The 19976-nt window shown below is 38.0% G+C and overlaps 1 protein-coding gene across 1 annotated transcript in view; it reads left to right on the top strand.

Annotated features, from left to right (window-relative positions):
* Nucleotides 1-19976, top strand: part of LOC306853157 (pro-neuregulin-2, membrane-bound isoform-like) — a 79140-nt gene that overhangs the window by 35493 nt on the left and 23671 nt on the right. The window contains exons 2-3 of the mRNA XM_079390359.1: nucleotides 1321-1483; nucleotides 5369-5487. Coding sequence (XP_079246485.1) covers nucleotides 1321-1483; nucleotides 5369-5487 — 282 coding nt within the window. The remainder of the gene's footprint in view (nucleotides 1-1320; nucleotides 1484-5368; nucleotides 5488-19976) is intronic.

The following is a 19976-nucleotide window of genomic DNA, read 5'->3' as shown; positions in this document are numbered from 1 at the left end:
GAATCACTTTTGAGAAAAATAAGAATTTCAAAAAAGTAAAACATTTAAATGCATTACAGTAATGGAAACTTGAGTGGAAAATGTAAAAAAAAAAAAAAAGGTAATCTTAAAGGTAAAAAAAATAGGTTTTATGTTTGTTATTTCAAATATAATTTTCATAAGTTTCCTTTCGAATTTGGTGTCGTTTTTGTTTGTCAGGGTTTTCTCATGAAAATTGAGGTGTAAAATAAAACAAGCTCTCTGTAGTAGCAGCATTATTATTGTGTGTGTGTGTGTGCGTGTGCGTTTTTGTGACAAATGAGGACATACATTTGTATAATGACACAGGTATTAGAAGGTGAAGGTGAATTTTCAGGACATTGACCCATGTCCCCACTTTTCAAAACGCTTATACAGAGTGAGTTTTTTGGGGAAAGTTGAAAAGAAGAAGTCTCCTGTGAGGTGTAGGTGTAAGTTTAGGTGTAGGGTAGGTGTAGGGCAATAGCACATACAGTTTGTACAGTATAAAAGTATAAAAATCATTACGCCTATGGAGAGTCCCCACTTTTCACAAAAACAAACGTGTGTGTGTGTGTGTGTAAACTGTGATCATTATTTGCTGCACTAAATGTACTGTATTTTTATTACTGCTCATAGTTCACAATATTGGGCTTGTTTCTCATTGCTATAGATGGATTACTTTAGCGAGGTAAACTGCAGAAAGATGAGCCCCATTAATCTCTCACACGTTCTTTCGTTTCTCACTTCTTTCCGCTTTCCCACTCTTCTATTTGCTTCTCTTCATCCTCCCGTCTGCATCTGTCTCTCAACATGCTTCCTTGAATTTTCAGCCATCATGCCGCCTTCTTTCTCTCCTTTCCTCCTCTGACAAAATCCATCCCTCCCTCCATCGGTCACTCTTCTTTTTTCTCCAGTAACCTCTCTTTCTTCTCCACTTGTCACCTCGGTCAATCTCACCTCCACCCCAAGTAATCTGTATTGCTCATAGTTTGCTCCAGTTGTTTTTTTTTTGGTCTTAAATGTTTCTCCTAAAATTCCTTAGGATAAATAAAAACAGCAGCAAATGGGACGAGTGTGCAAAATGTAAAATGAACGTGAAAGGAATAAACACCCCAGAATAACAAGCGAATATGTTTTGCAACACTATATGTTTTGTTGTTGTTTTTTAAATCAGTGCAAATCAAAGCGAAAGCATTGCTCATTGCTGTCTACGAGAAACAACTGAGGTATTAAAGAGAAAAAAGTGTGTGCTTTCTCTATCCTTTGGGCAAACCTGTATTTCTTTTCTGCTCACTCTCTGTCTGTTTTCTCCATCTGTAGCATCAGCTCCGAAGGTGAAGCCCATGGATTCTCCGTGGCTCCTGGAAGGTAAAAAGTTGACACTCAAGTGTGAAGCTGTGGGCAACCCGAGCCCCTCCTTCAACTGGTACAAAGATGGCAGCCAGCTCCGCAAGAGGAAAGACATCAAAATCAAATCCAACAAGTAAGACTCATCAAACACACACACACACACACAGAAATGCACAAACAAACACACTACTCATATGCTGGCAGAACTATTCTTGGCATCAGAGGTATTAAAAATACATCTCCCATGAACTCAAGCAGAAGATTGTCCCAGTTTGTAAATAGACTCAGAGATTTTCAGAGGGGAGAGAGATGCAGACGTCTTGTTAAAGGAGTAGTTCACACAAAATGAAAACTCTTTCATCATTTACTCGCTCTCATGTTGTTCCAAACCCGTATGATTTTTTTTTTAATGAAATTATGAAGAAAGTTCACGCTGCTCTTTCTCATAATGAAAGCAGTACCAAATAAAAAAACATCTTAATCTTGCCCAAAAAATGGTCCAAATGTGTTGTGCGCTTAATTCTAAATCTTCAGAAGCCATATGATAGATTTGTATGAGAAACAGCTATATTTTAAACCTTCTGTTATAGTGCTCAAATCTCTTTTGCAGGTTAATTTAGTCAATATTTGATCATGTCATATTCATTAATATTCATGGAAAAGTACAAAATTATTGAATACATAAATTCTCATAAATTCAAAAAGTATTCGCAAGTTTGTTTGTAAGATTTTTTTGCGTTTTTGAAAGAAATCTCCCCAAAGCTATATTTATTTGATCAAAAAATAGTCAAAACAGTCATTTTCTAAAATAATATTGCAATCATAAAGAAGTGTTTTTTGTTTGAATATATTTTAAACTGTAATTCACTCCTTTGATGCAAAGCTGAATTTTCAGCATCATTACTCCAGTCTTCAGTGTCACATGATCCTTCAGAAATCATTCTAATATGCTGATTTGGTGCTTAAGAAATATTTCTTATTGATATCAATGTTGAAAACAGTTGTGCTGCTTAACATTTGATCAGGATTCTTTGATAAATAAAAAGTTCAAAAGAACACACTTTATTAAAAGCTGTAACATAATGAGTAACATAATAAATGTCTTTGCTATAATTTTTCATCAGCATGTCCCTTGTTGAATGTATTAATTTCTTTTTTTTTAAATCCAAGCTTTTTAACAGTAGTGTAACTTACTGTACATACTGTACAAGTTTACTTGAATTAATGTCATTTTGTGCAAGTGGAGGCTGTAATTTTATGTTTATGTCGAAAAACAAAGTCATACAGGTTTGAAAGATATTGAGTAAATGATATTAAAATTTTAATTTTTGGCTGAATTATTCCTCTTCAGTCAGAATAAGTGATGCTGAATCTCCAGGCTCTGGTCAGCTATCTTAAGGAAGCTCCATCAGTGAATTGTGGGTAACTTCACCTTCATTGCTTTTCTCTGGCAATGGGACCGTGGGTTGCCGGCGCATCTGAGGGGAGAGTGTGTGGGCCAAAACACGCAATACTTTCTCCCTCAGTGGCGTCTGTAGGTGGAGAATGGAATAAAAAAAACCATATGACTAAGTTTATATACGCTTGGGGTCTAGATAAACCAGTCTTCAGTGAGAATTGCATAATCATGCAAATGTCTTAATATATGGGAAAGCTGCATTTTGTAAAATGGGATAAAGGATCTAATAAAAAGCTGCTGAGCTGTGCATGTTGCAGTAACATTGCCTCAATGTCATTTAGGCATTTGTAACACAAATCAATAATGCACATGTAGCTGTATATTCAGTCCGTATGTCACCATCAGACCGTATGTAGCTGCTCAATATGCCGGGACTGCAGGGAAGGGAACATACGGGAGAATTCAGGGCATTCCGTAACGCAACGGTCCTCTTCTGTTCTCCGAGAAAAAAGTGCTGAGGTGCACGTTTCCACAGAAAGCAGATCACTCTAACAGGATTGCCTGTTCTCTGGCCCCTTGTGTAATTTTGCAAATGTATGTGTGCTGAAACTGCAGATCCACAATCACGGAGACACGCGCTCACATCCATACGCACACTTACGCCGATGTGAGCGAAAGAGCTGACAGCGTGGACAGGGATGGTTTAATAATGATGGAGGTAAAGTAAGGACAGCTGCCATTTTCTCTGCGTTCGGCTCCAGAACGAGATCCTTCAAGAGCTTTGCTCCTCTAATGAGCTGTCCACATGCTGACCTGAGGAGAAGGCCAGAGAGACAATGCGAGTATCACATTGACACCTCTAGAGACCCCACGCATGATGTGATGAAGCCAAGTAGGACATATTCCTGGACTGACATCCTTTGTTGGTCCTGGAACAACATTCCTATCAAAAATCAGGTCTAACCCTAACTCTAGCCCGAAGTCAGATGTGGGATACTCCTACTCTGGATCTCTGATTCCAGCCATTCAGACTTTATTGCTTGTGATGTTCCTTATTTTTAAGTCGATTTTGATACTGCTAAATGAATAAATACAAATACACTGTTCAGAAGTTTGAGGCTTGTAAGATTTTTTTATGTTTTTGAAAAAAAGTGTCTTATGCTCACCGAGGCTGCATTTATTTAAGCAAAACACGGTAACACTTTATTTTAGGGTCTCTTAACTAGTTGCTTATTAGCATGCATATTACTAGAATATTAACCATTTATTAGTAGTAATTAAGCACATATTAATGCCTTATTCTACATGACCTTATTCTACATCCCTAATCCTACCCAATACCTAAACTCAACAACTACCTTACTAACTATTAATAAGCTGCAAATTAGGAATTTATTGAGGGAAAAGTCGTAGTTAATAGTAAATAAGTGTCCCCTATTCTAAAGTGCTATCGAATAGATTTTAAAATGTAATTTATTCCTGTGATGCCAAAGCTGAATTTTAGCATCATGACTCCAGTCTTCAGTGTCACATGATCCTTCAGAAATCATTCTTATATGCTGAAGAAACATTTTTTATTATTATCAATGTTGAAAATAGTAAATTTTTTTAGGATTCTTTGGTGAATAGAAAGGTCAAAAGAACGGCATTTATTTAAAATAAAATTCTTTTTAACATTATAAATGTCTTTACTGTGACATTGATGATTTACAGTGATGATGCATCCTTGCTGAATAAAATATTAATTCTTTAAAAAAAGAAAATAAAAAAATCACACCCAATACTTTTTAATGTAAATGTAAGGACATTTTATTGTACAATACTCTGACACAAAATCTTAATGCAAACATTTGGCAGGTGTAGGATTATCAGCAGTGGTGTGCACAAGGGAGGAGGCTGGGCCCCTTTGAGGTTCGACGGTAAAGTGCGGTCGGGTCTTCGTGGCCCAGGTCTTTGATTTCTAACGAGGGGGACCCTATCCTCCCGGTCCGCGATTGTACCCTCGTAACGCCATTTCGCCCCTGCCCCTACGGAGGTCTGTGCATACCACTGATAATCAGCACTGACAACAATTTATCATATTTTATACACCTGTCTCTTCAAACCTCAACAAATCTCCCAAAGGTTTGAAGAGAACAAAGAACAAAGGTTGCCTGTAAGATTTATATCATATCAAATCAGTGATGTCGCAACTTTGCTTATTATTAAATGGTTTTCGGTGCTGGCACATGTTTATGTGAGCTCATCTTGGCAAAATTGTTGGTATTTCCGCATCAGTTTCCAAAGTGCAAGTGCCATTTCATTGCACTTTTCTGAATAGAGTGTTGGAAATTCTGACTTTCGAGTTGGAACGCAGCATGTGATCCTACAGTCTGATTGGTTGATAGCAATGTTGTTCTAGCTCCAACAACATGGTGATCCAGGATCATGTCCTTCTGGGATAAATAGCAACTACACACACATACACAAACTCTCTACTCTCTACAAAGCCTTTATCAATGTTTTTTTTCTTCCCCTTCTCATCTGACTTTTTTGTCCCTCTTCAAATTCCTGCCCTCATATACCCCGATGTTTTTCTCAATTTCTCTCTTTCTTTGTGTCTCGGTTGCTTTTGTGCAGGAAAAACTCAAAGCTTCACATCAGCAGAGTGAGACTGGAGGATTCTGGGAACTACACCTGTGTGGCAGAGAACTCGCTGGGCAGAGAAAACGCCACCAGCTACGTCAGCATCCAAAGCAGTAAGAGCTCCATTATTTCCCTCTTTGCAAATGTCTGAGAGTCACAGAGGACCAGCGCACCTGCTCATCGTGAGGCAGATTTTGCTGTGTGTACTTTATATTTACAGCAGATATGCATTGTAAGGTGTCTGTACTGTGAAAGCACACAGGACCTGTCTTTAGCTCTGGTCAGATAAACTAGACTGTTCCAGTTTCTGAAGAAATACGTGAGTGGTGTTCTATTCAGAACTTTTTCCTTTAAAAAAATGGAACCTAATGATTATTATTTAATTTATCATTTAGCCTAAGTATTGGATTGCATTTATGACTCCTCTAAAAGATCAGTGAAAAGTTTGATTGTGCAAACACTTTTTTACAAGCATTATGTTACAACTGTTTCAGATTAGTTTAATCTACTCTGATAAAATCTGATCCTTTCATTTAAAAGCACACTACCGGGGCAGTAAATGCAATAAGAACAACATTTCTTTTTGGGTAACTGCTAGTTGGTTTCAAGCCCAAGTCAAAAGAGTCCATCCCTCTAATAATATGGCTTGGATCCATCCTTCAATGGATAGTAAGTCTATAGGATTGTTTTGCCTGTTATATTGGCCATTAGGATGTAGAAATGTAACAGCACACACCTATTTGAATGTGAGGATTTGAGGCAGCATTCATGTCTGTTTTGTGAGTTTGGGAGTTATTGTGGAGAACACACCTCTCTCATCTGCTGTTTTACTCACCGATCTCCCCACCTGCTTCAGTCTCTGGAGTATATCACATCAGCCGGGGCGTTTGATGTGCCGTTTGTGTGTGTGTGTGTGTGTGTGTGACTAATGTGAGCTCCATCCAGCCCATCTTAAGGGCAGTAATGGTTGAGTGGTTTGAGATATAGGGTCTTTCTCTCTCTCTCAACTTTGTCCTCTAGCTCTCCACCAAACCCTTCCATTATCTGATGTGTCAGCAGAGTCTCATGGACACAAAGAATGAACGAATTGACTGAGAGAATGAATATGATAAAAGAATAAATGAATGAAAGAATGAGTAAAGGAATCGATAGAATAAATTCGGGATTGTATGTGTGTGTGTTTGTGTATACACACATATATATATAAAATACAAATACATTGTTGGCCAAATTGTGCAGCCCTAGAAACAAGCATACACCTTTTTTAAATCTTTTTTTTTTTTTTTTTTGAGCAATTAGATTTTTTTTTTTCCCAAAATGTGCATCCAATGAATTCTGAGTGAATATGCATGTAAATGAAGATTTAGCGGACAGGATAATGAATGAACAAATTAATGAAAGATTTAATTTCTTTGTGATTATACAACAAGGTAAAATAACAATATTTGACTGACTGATTGAATGAATGAATGAATGAATGAATGAGTGAGTGAGTGATCAAAGTTCAGGCTCTTTATTGTTACAGTGAGATGAGTTGAATAATGAATGAAACAAACTAATGAATAAATGAGTGAACAGGCGAGTGCATGAATTGATTTTCAAGCTCAGGGTTTTCCAACTATGGTTTGTGAGTTGATGAAAAGCTAAAAATGAATAAACCATAAAAATATTAAATGAAAATAAGTATTTTTAAAATAAAAAAAACAATCAATAGAAAACACTTGCTAAAACCAGATTAAATATTTGATTAATTTAGTTCAAAGGAGTTCAGCTAACAAAAAAGTGTGGGAATCCATAGATTTATTTGGCTCCATAGACTATTTAACTCTTAAATGTATTTTTAAAAGTATTGATCAAGTGAATGAATAAATTATGGATGCCAATTTCTACAAATAAACAAAAAAGAAATAGTATTTGCAGCTTTTTATCTCGCAGCGTGGACTTTTTTCTCACAATTCTTTAAAAAAAATCTGAATTTCAAGATATAAACTCAGAATTCAAAGAAAAAATTTTCTGGGAAAAAAATCCATTGCACCTGTTCGTATTCTGAGGGACCCTTCACATGGAGTTTGATTGACAGGCGATCTGACCAATAATGCCAAATCTGCCATTTTTGTCCAACAGACAAATCAGACAGGAAAGTAGATTAACATCGATGGACTTGAACCTGAAAAATTGTGTACTGACATCTTTCTGTGGCTGAAAAGAGATACCTTCTGATGTTCATTCATGTTTATTTCATGCTATAACTAGTAAAGAGGAAGAGATGATCGGTTCATGTGCTGCTTGAAGGGGACATCGAAGAGCCACAAAACAGTTTATTGTTTGAATTTCTTAAAAAAATGACTCAATTTGAAAACTGAGACTTTGTTTCCTAGGGTGCACTGTCCGCTTTGCTGCGTGATGTATGTCTCACTGCATGAGAACATGATGTGTAGTGTGAGAGTGGCATGGCTTGTCAAGCATAGCAACAATAATAAAAGGGGGCGGGTGTTTGCAAATGGTCAGGTCAATTTGAAAGGTAAAACGGTCCTTTCAGGATGTGTGTGTGTGTGTGTGATAGATAAAGAGAAAGGGTGTGTTTACATGTGCTGTAGGCAAGCTTTGTGAGTCAATGAGGTAATGTTTTGTGTGTGTGTGTGTGTGTGTGTTCGGTGGAAATCTGCAGATAACTCTCTGTGCTTAATGAAGATAAACTGTGTCATTTTGGCAGATTCTGCAATCCAGGAACAGCAAGCATTTCAGTCCATAAGTGCACAGATATCAGCTATTTATAACAGCACAGACATCAGAGAGACAAAGAGAAAGAGAGAGAGAGATGCTCTAGTGGCCATATGGGGGGTCACCAGGGTAAAGCACTGCAGTATTTGAGAGCATAGAGTAAAGGTGTGTGCCTGTGTGAGTCTTAAAACAGGACAACAACTGCGCTAGCTAAAGCAGAACGTCCTTGAAGACGGGTCATTTAGGAGGAGTGTGTTTACATTTTTGTGTATATGTTTGTGTGTGACGGGAGACCCAGCTGGACTCTGGCCGCTGAATTCTTCAGCTGCAATGCCAAGAGCCTGTCAGATACAAGCGCCAAGTATACTTAACGCAAAATACACACATACACAGCCGCAACCACAGTTGACCCTGTTTGTGCTCTTAAAAGAACAGTACACCCAAAAATTAAAAGTTCTGTCATTATTTACTCACTTTCAAAGCCTTACATTCTTCTGAGAAACACATTTGGAGATGTGAGGCAGAATGTGCTATATATGGTCCATATGGGTCATATGGTATATTTCAAGTCTTTTAATAATTTTTTGCACAAATTTGTGTTGTTTTTCACTGATCATTTTGTCCTCTCCATAGCTCGCTCTCTCTCTCTCTCTCTCGCTCTCAAAAAAAAAAAAAAAAAGCACTACACTACAGTTCAAAAGTTTGGGGTCAGTAAGATTTTTAGATACATTATTTGTAAGGGGAAAACAATAACATTCAAATTTTTTCTTCCACAAAAATCATACAGGTTTGGAGTGACATGAGGGCAAGTAAATAATTTTAGGGTGAACTATTCTTTTAACAAATGGCCTTATTTTGCATGATTCATCAGTGCACATTATTTTAAAGAGAAAAAATTTTTTGTTTTCATAATCTTAATCATAATCTTTTCACAATACAATAACTTTTTCTGTCTCTGAAATAGAGTTAGAGACAGTCAGATAGTTATATGAACTAACATTATGAGAGACTAACAGTCATTATCCAATCAAATCTCAGTCTCCGTTATTCTGCAATAATTATTTTAAATCAGAAATACATATAATGGAAATAAAAATGCATTGCAGATTTTGTATTATGCTGCTACACATTTGTATGAATGAGCGCATCTCACAAAGGCATATGGACACAGGTCATGTTAAATTGATGATTCTGGATCCAGTGTTACTGTTGAGATAAATGAGGAATGAGTCCTCCGTCCAGAGCTCAGCAGTGCTGCCTTCAGCTTAATGAGTCTGATGCAAACGCAGACATAAAACACACTCCTGTGCATGCTGCTCTGCCTCCACCCCTGCCCAGTGTCTGTCAACCTCTGCCTGTGTTCACAGTGGAGTACTAGTGTGCTGCTTACTCCAGCTGCACAGTATGTACTGTTTACTGTCTGCTGCTCACAAATAGTTGTGAAATAGCATGCTATACACAACGTATGTTAAATGGTGCAAGCTGTATGCTACATTGTCACATGACCCTGGTGCACATGTTTAAAGGGGTAATTCACCGCTTGTAATAAATGTTGGCTGTCTGTGCGGTAAAAACGAATAGAGTGGAAATGCAGAAATGCAGAAGTCTATAGTTTTCACAAAAGCCCTAGAGATTTCCATCTAGTAAGTATAGTTTTGCTAGTGTTTTTTCATTTTGTTAAAAATGTCCCTGTCATTTTATGTATATATGTATATGTTGATTTAAATGATAAATTTTTTTTTAAGTATTTAGTTGAAAATGGCGGATGCCCTAATCCACTAAAATTTAAGAATAATACTGTTTTTGTGTCACGGATTGTAGTTTTAAGAGATTTTTTGGCGAGAATGTACTTGTTTAATCTTCAGATATGCAGTTTGTTAATAAATATAACGTCTATTTGAAAATTTGCTTCCACTTTTTTGGATATGTGAGCTCCAGATCGTCAGCAGCCATTCACAGCACTCGTGAAGCCACCCGAGAGCGCCTCACCTTGGCCAAATCTGCTGGAATTTACCTCTGATGTGTCTGTAGTGGTTAAACATGATATATATTTGGGTAAATCTAACGAGCAGTCATTGGTCTCATTAATCTATTATGTGTTCCAGAGAAATAGTTTTGGCAAAATCTCATCATGTTTATGTAACTTTAATGTTGTATATACAGCGCCTTTGTACGTTTGATTGAATTGCCTTGACTTATATGATGGCTGTTGTTTATTGAATATTATTATTCAATAAATATTATTTTATACAAATAGTAGTATTTTAGTATTGGCAAACTGTGTGTGTGTGTTCGTGATTTGTTACATTGTTCCACCATTATTCGGCAGTAAAGACTTTAAAGTGACTTTAAAGACTTTGAACAAGGAAGTTATTTTTACTTTCAAAACCAGCTTGCACACAGCCAACAAATGCACTGAGCAGCGCTGTCATCATGAATCACCTTTAACAGATGAAAGGATAGTACGAGTGTATGGAACATTCAAACTAATGTTTTATTGTAATTATGAGATTGATCTGAAAAATTAATGCTGGATCTGATGGAGGTAATCGCGATCGCTGAGTCAGTTTCTCTCTCGTTATACTCACCACTTTTGATAACACGATAAGCTTTTAATGAAGCAACTCAACGCTCCTTCCTTACTAGTTCTAAAGTGTTCTAAATTTGAATCTGTGGCGGAAGGAAGTAGTTCTTCACAAAAGAAGTCTTTTAAAGACAATCCATTGTTTTTTTTAAATGTATTTACACACTCATGCCATTGAACTGTTGTATAAAAGCAATATCACACTTGTAGACGTGAGATGAGGCTGTATATTGGCACGCTGTGCTACGGCACTCTGCCTTTTTCAAGGGACCATAAGTAATTGGAAAGTTGACTCAAAAGCCATTTCATGTACAGATGTGGGCTATTCCTTCATTATTTTCGATATCAATTAAGAAAGTAGAAGGTCTGGAGTTGATTCTAAGTGTGCCGTTTGCATTTGGAAGCTGTTGCTGTGAACCCACATCATGCGGTCAAAGGAGCGTTCCATACAAGTGAAACAGACAATTGTTAGGCTTCAAAAACAAAACAAATCAATTAGAGCGATAGCAGGAACATTAGGAGTGGCCAAATCAACAGTTTGGTACATTCTGAGAAAAAAAGAAAGCACTAGTGACCTCAGCAACATAAAAAGGCCTGGATGTTCACGGAGGACAACAGGATGATCGGAGGATCCTCTCCATGGTAAAGAAAAACGCTTTCACAACATCCAGCTAAGAGAAGATCATTCTCAGGAGGCTGACGTCTCACTGTCAAAGTCACGACTTTACAATCACCAGAGCAAATACAGAGGGTTCACCACAAGGCACAAACAAGGACAGATTAAACTTTGCCAAAAACATCTAAAAAAGCCAGACCACTTCTGCAAAAGCATTCTTTGGATGGCTGAAATTAAGATCAACCTGTACCAGAATGACAGGAAGAAAAAAAATATGGAGAAGGCTTGGAACAGCTCATGATCCAAAGCATAAAACATCATCTGTGAAACATGGTGGAGCAGTGTGATGGCATTAGCATGCATGGCTTCCAGTAGCACTGGGTTACTGGTGTTTAGTGATGATGTGATAGAAGCAGCTGGATGAATTCTGAAGTGTATAGGGATATACTGTCTGCCCAGATTCAGTTGAATGCAGCAAAGATGATTGGGCGGTGCTTCATGGTACAAATGGACGATGACCTAAAACATACAGCAGAAGCAACCCAGGAGTTTTTAAAGGTAAATATTCTGCAATGGCCAAGTCAATATCCTGATCTCAACCCAACTGAGCATGCATTTCACTTGCTGAAGACAAAACTAAAGGCAGAAAGACCCACAAACAAACAACAACTGAAGTCAGCTGCAGTAAAGGCTTGGCAAAGCATCACAAAAGAAGAAATCCAGTCTCTGGTGATGTCCGTGACTTCCAGACTTAAGGAAGTCATTGCCTGCAAAGGATTCTCAATAAAATATTAAAAATTAACTTTTTATTTATGATTATATTTATTTGTCCAATTACTTTTGAGCCACTGAAAAAGGGGGTGGGGGGGGGGGGTGTGAATAAAATGGATGATTCCATTTTATGTTATAGTTTTTGTTCAACCCCTTGAGTTAAAGCTTAAAGTCTGCACTTCAATTTTATTCTTGATTGTTTCATTTTAATTCTATTCTGGTGGCATACAGAACCAAAATTATTAAAATTGCCTCAGTGTCCAAATATATATGGACCTAACTGTATACACATGCACATTTATGTATATTCTAATATTTTTGTCCGCTTTATGATAATTTCCTCATTTTGGACATTGCATTAAAAAACAACAGTTAATTTAATGTAAATGCAAATGTGTAGTTTATGCATATGCAAATGTACAGTACACACACTGCATTTTCTTTTAGAAAGACTTTGTAGTACAAACATACCGTCTTTTTTAACCCCGCTTTTTCTCTCTCTTTCCCGTCAGTGGCTCTCCTTCTTAATAATCTGTCTCCTTCAAGTCTCTCTTTCCTCTATCCTGCTTCTATTCACTCCTCTTTTCATTAGCCTGTCTCTCCATCCGTCCTGTTTCCCCTCCACCTCCTCCCCCACATGCATTTTGCAGCGTGTGCATGTACGTTTCTGCGCGCGTCTGATCACTCTTGCGATGGACATGTCTGTGAATGGCATCTGAATAGGGAGTGCCTGTAAGTGGTTCGATGTCATTGATCGGCACCTGGTTGAGTAGAGTGGATCGGATGCCCCGTACAGGCCCCATGTGACTTACGGCCTTCCCCGCGACCCCCCTCACTGGGTCGTGAATCATGTTCTCCTGCCTGTCCGCATCCATCCGTCGGCTCAGAGCCAAGGCTAATGGAGCTAATATCCTGCCACACCAGGATGGACTACGGGACGGAGGGAAATATGTGCAGTCTTTAAAAGCCTCTCTCTGGATCTATTTAAAGCGGAGAACAGATGCACTGCTAGTGCAGCACCTGATCAACATTATTGTCTTTCAGTCATGATTGGATAAACTCACCATCTCCCCCCTGTGGAGGAAGACATATGCTGTTATGATCCAGGAATCCACACACACACACACAGCCACACACTGCAGAAAACATTGAACTGTCCAAGAAATTGATTAGAAAACAAAGGTGTATGTAGATTTTTTCACTTTTTCATGTCTTGTCTGCATGCCTGTTTATGCTTGGCATCAAAACTCATAAATGTGGTTTACTAGATCTATCTATCTATATCTGTCTATCAATCTATCTATCTATCTTCAAAACTTGTAGCTTTTTTTACTTTTTTTATTGTAATTTGAATTTCACATAATTCTAAGTCTTTATCGATTCAACACTTCACATTGCACTTTTATCTCCCATTCACTATACCTCAATTAAAATTCAATTGAAATTCAGAATTGGAAGTTAAGAACATTTTTAATTCAATTCTGAGTGGCACACAAGCTATCTATTTCTCACATTCAGTCTAATGTTTTTAGTCAGGATCAGTTGCTGTTTGTGATTGCTAAATCTGAATGATCATTATTACACTCTAAATGATGGGTTCTTTTTTTTTTACCCAAATGCTGGGTTCAGCTTGTTGGGTCATATTATTGGGTTATTTTGAATATTTTTACCCAGGTGCTAGGTAGGTTTTCTGTACCTAAGCTGCTGGGTAATTTTTAATGCTGGGTTATTTTTTTCTACCCAACTGCTGGGTTGAGCTTCTCCGATGAAACAACCCAGCTGCTGAGTTACAGTCAGAGTGCAGGCTTTTTGCGTCCTACAAGAGAGAGCGGTTCTCAGTGCCGCCAATGCTGATTTGGTGCACTTCTTCAGTGAAATAAAGGTTTGTATACGTTTTATTTCATTTCTTTCAAGTCTTTACTGTACTGTAAATTATATTATTATATGCAATGCAACATAAGGATGAGCCAGTCAGCTGCATCAGCAGCGGTCATTTCGCTCAATGGAAACACCTTTTGCCTTGATTAACATAAATGGATTTTATTCATTATAATATTGAGTTTAATTTAATTTGACATTAAAATATGTTCTCTAATCTCAGTACTGTTTGTTTATGAGCAGGTTTTGGAGTCAGTCACGGCATCTTTCAGCTATGAGTGAAACGCAAGGCCACGGTCTGAAGGTCGCAGTTCCCCCGCAAACAGCAGCCCTTCACCGGCTCAGATTTCAGCGACACACCGGCAAGCGAATTAGCACTATTTTGGTAAAAAGTGATTACAGAGAATGGTTGCATGCACTTAAATTAAAATGCTACTTTTAAATGTTAAATTTTTTACTTCTAAAATGCTTGTAAAAAGAGTTTAAATGTATGTAATATTGTAAACTATGCTGTATTCACCCAAATAAATTAAATTTGTCTCGTATTTTGTCCATGTGTTCTTGATAATAAATGTTCATCTTTTGAAGTGAAGTGACATTCAGCCAAGTATGGTGACCCATACTCGGAATTCGTGCTCTGCATTTAACCCATCCAACGTGCACACACACAGCAGTGAACACACACACACCGTGAACACACACCCGGAGCAGTGGGCAGCCATTTTATGCTGCAGCGCCCGGGGAGCGGACTTGTAAACCTTCGGATTACAAGTCCGACTCTAACCATTAGGCCACGACTTCCCCTTGATTATTGCTGTTGCTTCTAGTAATTCTATGTGTGATTTTAAATTTCCAGCCCATTTTAAGGCAGTAATATAATAATTTTTAAACAATAGTTGACTTAAATAAAACAACACAGCATGTTGGGCAAAACATTAACCCAACCAGCTGGATCAAAATAAACCAGCATGTGTTCTGTCCAATATTTACCCAGATCACCCTCGAGCTGTCCTAGGTGTATATGACTTTCTTCTTTCAGATGAAAACAATCAGAGTTATATTAAAAAATGTCCTGGTTCTTCCAAGCTTTATAATGGCAGTGAATGGTGGTCGAAATTTTGAAGCCCAATAAAGTGCATCTATCCATCATAAAAATTGCTCCATATGGCTCTGTGGGGTTAATAAAGGACTTCTGAAGTGAAGTGATACACTTGTGTAAGAAAATATCCATATTTAAAACTTTATAAACCATAATCTCTAGCTTTCACGAGAGACTGGCGTTCCAGCAGATCTCCGGTGAGAATATGCTAGTCTCACAATAACCAAGTTTTGTTTACAGCAAAGGAAAATCAGTCTCCACTTGTCTTATATCGAAATCCTCCAATATTTTTCTTTACAAATCCTCGTTTTGTACTTCTAATTCTTGACCAGTGTTTTGTTTTGCTCTCTCCTCTACGCTTGCGCATTCACTTCTCACTGGAGCTTTATACGCAACACCTACAACCTACATCATCCACCACTTTCTCATGAACGCGCATATGACATTTAACGGAAGCTAGAGATTATGGTTTATAAAGTTTTAAATACGGATATTTTTCTTATGCAAATGCATCACTTCACTTCAGAAGGCCTTTAGTAACCCACCAGAGCCATGTGGAGCTCTTTTTATGATGGATGGATGCATTTTATTAGGCTTCGAAATCTCGACCACCATTCACTGCCGTTATGAAACCTGGAAGAGCCAGGACTCCGATATAGTATATATTATATAATGGTCTGAAAGAAGAAAGTCATATACACCTAGGATGGCTTGAGGGTGAGTAAATCATGGGGTAATTTTCATTTACATTTATTGTGTATTCCCCAATGCTTAGAATGAATAGATTCAAACTAAATTTCTCTCTAGCTAACAAATATCTCCAATATTACAAACCTCATCCTCAGAATTGACTGAGATACAAAGGGGGATGGACCACTTTGTCTGTCTCACAGGAAACAGTTATAGGCTAGCAGCTCGATAGCACACGCTGTCACTGCAGAGAAGAGGACATATGCTTGAGACAGATGTAAGGTTGAATGTTATATCGTTCTGCTTTCCTCCATTTCCTGCTGGAGTGATCTGTGACCTTTAGAGACAGGCTATTTGTGCTCTGAAACATCTTTCGTTCTCTCTTTATGCCCCTCTGTTCTCTCTCTCTCTTTGCTGTGCTGTGTGTTTGTGTGTGCATGTTAATTAGTTAATTAGCTCGTAATGAAATGGCAGGGCTCAGGTGGTGGGCTGTCACTCCATGCGGTCTCACCAAAGTTGTGTCTGCTTTATACCTGACACTAGATACGTCACATAAAGCCAGGCTCAAACTACAGGATTTTTAGCTTGATTTCCCCCTCCTGAGAATCGGAGCAAAAATAAATCTGCTGAAGAAGTTCTTTCTTCTTCATTTGGAGTATTCTGATGTTATAATTTTGACTAACAAACTCACAAGTACAAACTTCCAAGGAACAGTAATTATCATAATTATCATAATTTTGGGTTATGTGCATATTATGCACATAACCAAGCAAACTTAAACCATCCAAACCTATTTACCATTGAGAAACTATGATACCTGGGTTGTTTAGTTGTGACGTTAAAGATGGTGGAAGTCTCTTAAGTGATGTTTTTTTGAAGTTATTTTTATTTATACTGCGGCATATTAATAATATTAAGATTTTGTATGCAACAAAGCTTATTGTCTTCTAATACAAGGCCAGTGACTAATGCTTGACGAGTATGCGTCATGCAAATTAATAAATTATTTGTAAGATACTATACCAGGGCTGTCCAAACTCGGTCCTGGAGGGCCGGTGTCCTGCAGACTTTAGCTCCAACTTGCCTCAACACGCCTGCATGGAAGCTTCTAGCATGCCTAGTAAGACCTTGATTAGCTCCTTCAGGTGTGTTTGATTAGGGTTGGAGCTAAACTCCGGACACCGGCCCTCCAGGACTGAGTTTGGACCCCCCTGTACAATACAAACCAAATATTTTGTTGACAAAAAAAAAAAATGGTACAAAAGCTATCACAAAAAGGCTAACATGTACTGTTAAAGTACTGATATGCACCCTTTAGGGTTAAATAAGGTACAAAAGTGTACCTTTTGAAAGGATACCACCACAGTGATACCTTTTTCTGAAAGTGTATTTATTTTTTCGACATGAATGCATGACATGTTGTAATAATAACTGAAGCAGAATCCTGTCAGGTGCATTTGTGTAACTCTCTGCGCTGTGAGGAGCCAGATTTACTGTGGATTGAAGTTAAAACTAGAGTAACTTTATGGCACTAGAACATTTTGTTGGCTCACTTTGACGTCACTAATTAGTACACAGGAGGAAAGAAACACTACGGCTTTGAAACTAATACACACACACACACATACACACTCAGGCACTATGCCCAGTACCACTGGTGTCTGGGAGGTGGACGTGCAATAAAATCAGAAGATTCAGTTAGTGTCAACTATCCATCCATCCATCCATCGTTCTATTATAGAAATCACAGACCTCTGCCACAATGTGCAGTATTCATCAGAGCACACTGTGTTCAATACTGCATCCGACAATGCCGAGCTTCTCAAACTAAGGGAAGCAGAGACATTGGAAGAGGGGTGTGGATTTTTTATGGGTGTGAAATTATTTATTGTTATCAGGGAAGAGCGACCATAAATACTTACACAGCATATCAGCAAATGTTTTCGGAATGTATAATTCCGATTTCCATAATTATTCAAAGACTTTCCTGTAACTATAACATTGTTTTGGTCAGTTGCCATGGATTTCATCAGAGTTGGTCCATTCTCCACAGACACGAGCGTTGCAGGCTGCTCTCTTGATCTGTGACTTGTGAGGGGAGGAGTTGTGATCATGACAGTCTGTCAACATCCACTCGTAAAAGTGTACAGAACATATGACGTCAGTTCAAGTTTGAGAACCTGTGCCACAATGCAGTGTGCTTGAATTTATTACAGCAATGCGATGATTAACTCTCTTCCTTGACTCATTTTTAATCAAACTTTAAAATTCAGACCTTTTTTCTCAAAATTGCATTTAAATGCAAAATAAATATGCTTATTTCCATAACAGGATACCTTTCAATTTCACACAAAAATAAAATATTTCTAAAAAATGTATTCACCCTCAGAAATGTAACATTACATCACTTGCTCACCAGTGGATCCTCTGAAGTGAATGGGTGCCATCAGAATGCGAGTCCAAACAGCTGATAAAAACAATAATCCACACCACTCCAGTCCAACAAATTCAGATGTTTTTAACTTCAAATTGTGCCTTAAAACTAAATTATCTATATGTCTTCTATCTATAATATGGCTTTCTCCAGTGAAAAAGTAATTTCATCTGAATCAGGAGAGAAATATGCACAGATCAAGTGCCGTTTACAAGCGATGGATGATGAATTTTCAGCACAATTTTATTTTTGAGCCATTTGTAAACCATTCTTGACTTATTATTTGATTAAAATTGGACACGTTCTTATACTGAATTGAATCAAAAGCAGAAAGCAATCTTACATTAACCCAATTTAACATGTAAGTGATGTAATGTGACAACATTGTACCATACTGTTGGAAATATTTCTGGCATACTGCATGCAGCTTCACATACTGTTTTTAAAGATAGCATTGCTGTGCAGCATGCTACTGTTCTCCCTCTCTCTCTTTATATCTGTCACTCTTAACCGTTTCTCTCTGACTATCTCCGTCTGGCTCTTTGTCCGAGCAGACGATAGGATCATGGATTCCCTGTGTCTCTGGCTGCAGAGATCCTGATGTGATGTGCTTGTGTTTGCAGTACGCAGCTTGATTCTGCGTGACTCTGACACACTGCAGAATATCTGAACCCTCGGTGTGGCTGTGAGCCAGTGATGCCTGCGAGAACATCCTCCCATCTGCCATGTGTATTTGGCAGTGTGTGTCTCACTCTGGTTTATATACAGAATGATACAGTGTTTTGTGGAAGAATGTGTGTGTGCGTGTGTGTGTGTGTGTGTATGTGTCTGCAGTTTCAGTTCTGTTGCCATATTTGAGAAATATTTAGCAGTGCTGTGTACAGATAGAAACAGGAATAATTCTGATCCTCCGATGTTAAATGAGGAGTTCATCCACATTTCTATGATATTTTAATCCTTTAGTGTCTTTATTCAAGCTTGAAAACTCAAGTTCCATGGAATAATAATAATAATTTGTTACATTTATATAGCGCTTTTCAAGGCACTCAAAGCACTTTACATACAAGGGGGGAATTTCCTCAACCACCACCAGTGTGCAGCATCCACCTGGATGATGTGACGGCAGCCATAGTGCGCCAGAACGCCCACCAGCTTACTGGTGGAGAGGAGACAGAGTGAAGAAGCCAATCAGTGCCTAGGGATGATTAGAAGGGCATGATGGTCAGAGTTAGGACCCACACAGACCACAGGGTGAGCACCCCCTGCTGGCCTCACTAGCACCTCTTCCAGCAGCAACCTAGTTTTCCCAGGAGGTCTCACATCCAGGTACTGACCAGGCTCAACCCTGCTTAGCTTCAGTGGGCAACCGGTCTTGGGCTACAGGGTGATATGGCTGCTGGCCGAAGAAAGAAAGTCATACGTGTTTGGAACAACACAAGGGTGAATAAATAATGACAGAAACAGTTACTCTGAAGTTTGAAATATATATTTAATAGCTTTTGAATGTTTAACAAAATTCTGTTGTCCAGGTTGGTAAAATTAATGTTTGATTTGCCTCTGCTCCACTTTTACAATCCAGTTTCTTCTTCTTTTTTATATAATGTTGGATGTTCTCAGAATGGTCTATTATCTACTATATTGTGAAAAAGGTACAATGCTGTTTGTATATTGTGTACATTGTGCTAATTTTCTTTATGGAATACCATATATTTCTACACTATTATGTTTTTTTTTATTAGCTTTTTTATGTTTTCTGTCTTAATTTTAATTTAGTTATTTTTGTGCTTTTGTTGATTTTTTTTTATTAGT

This window comes from Barbus barbus (genome assembly GCF_936440315.1).
Source record: "Barbus barbus genome assembly, chromosome: 33".
NCBI lineage: Eukaryota > Metazoa > Chordata > Actinopteri > Cypriniformes > Cyprinidae > Barbus > Barbus barbus.
The sequence above is the reverse complement of the archived record's forward strand: the minus strand, read 5'-3'. Positions and strand labels throughout refer to the sequence as shown.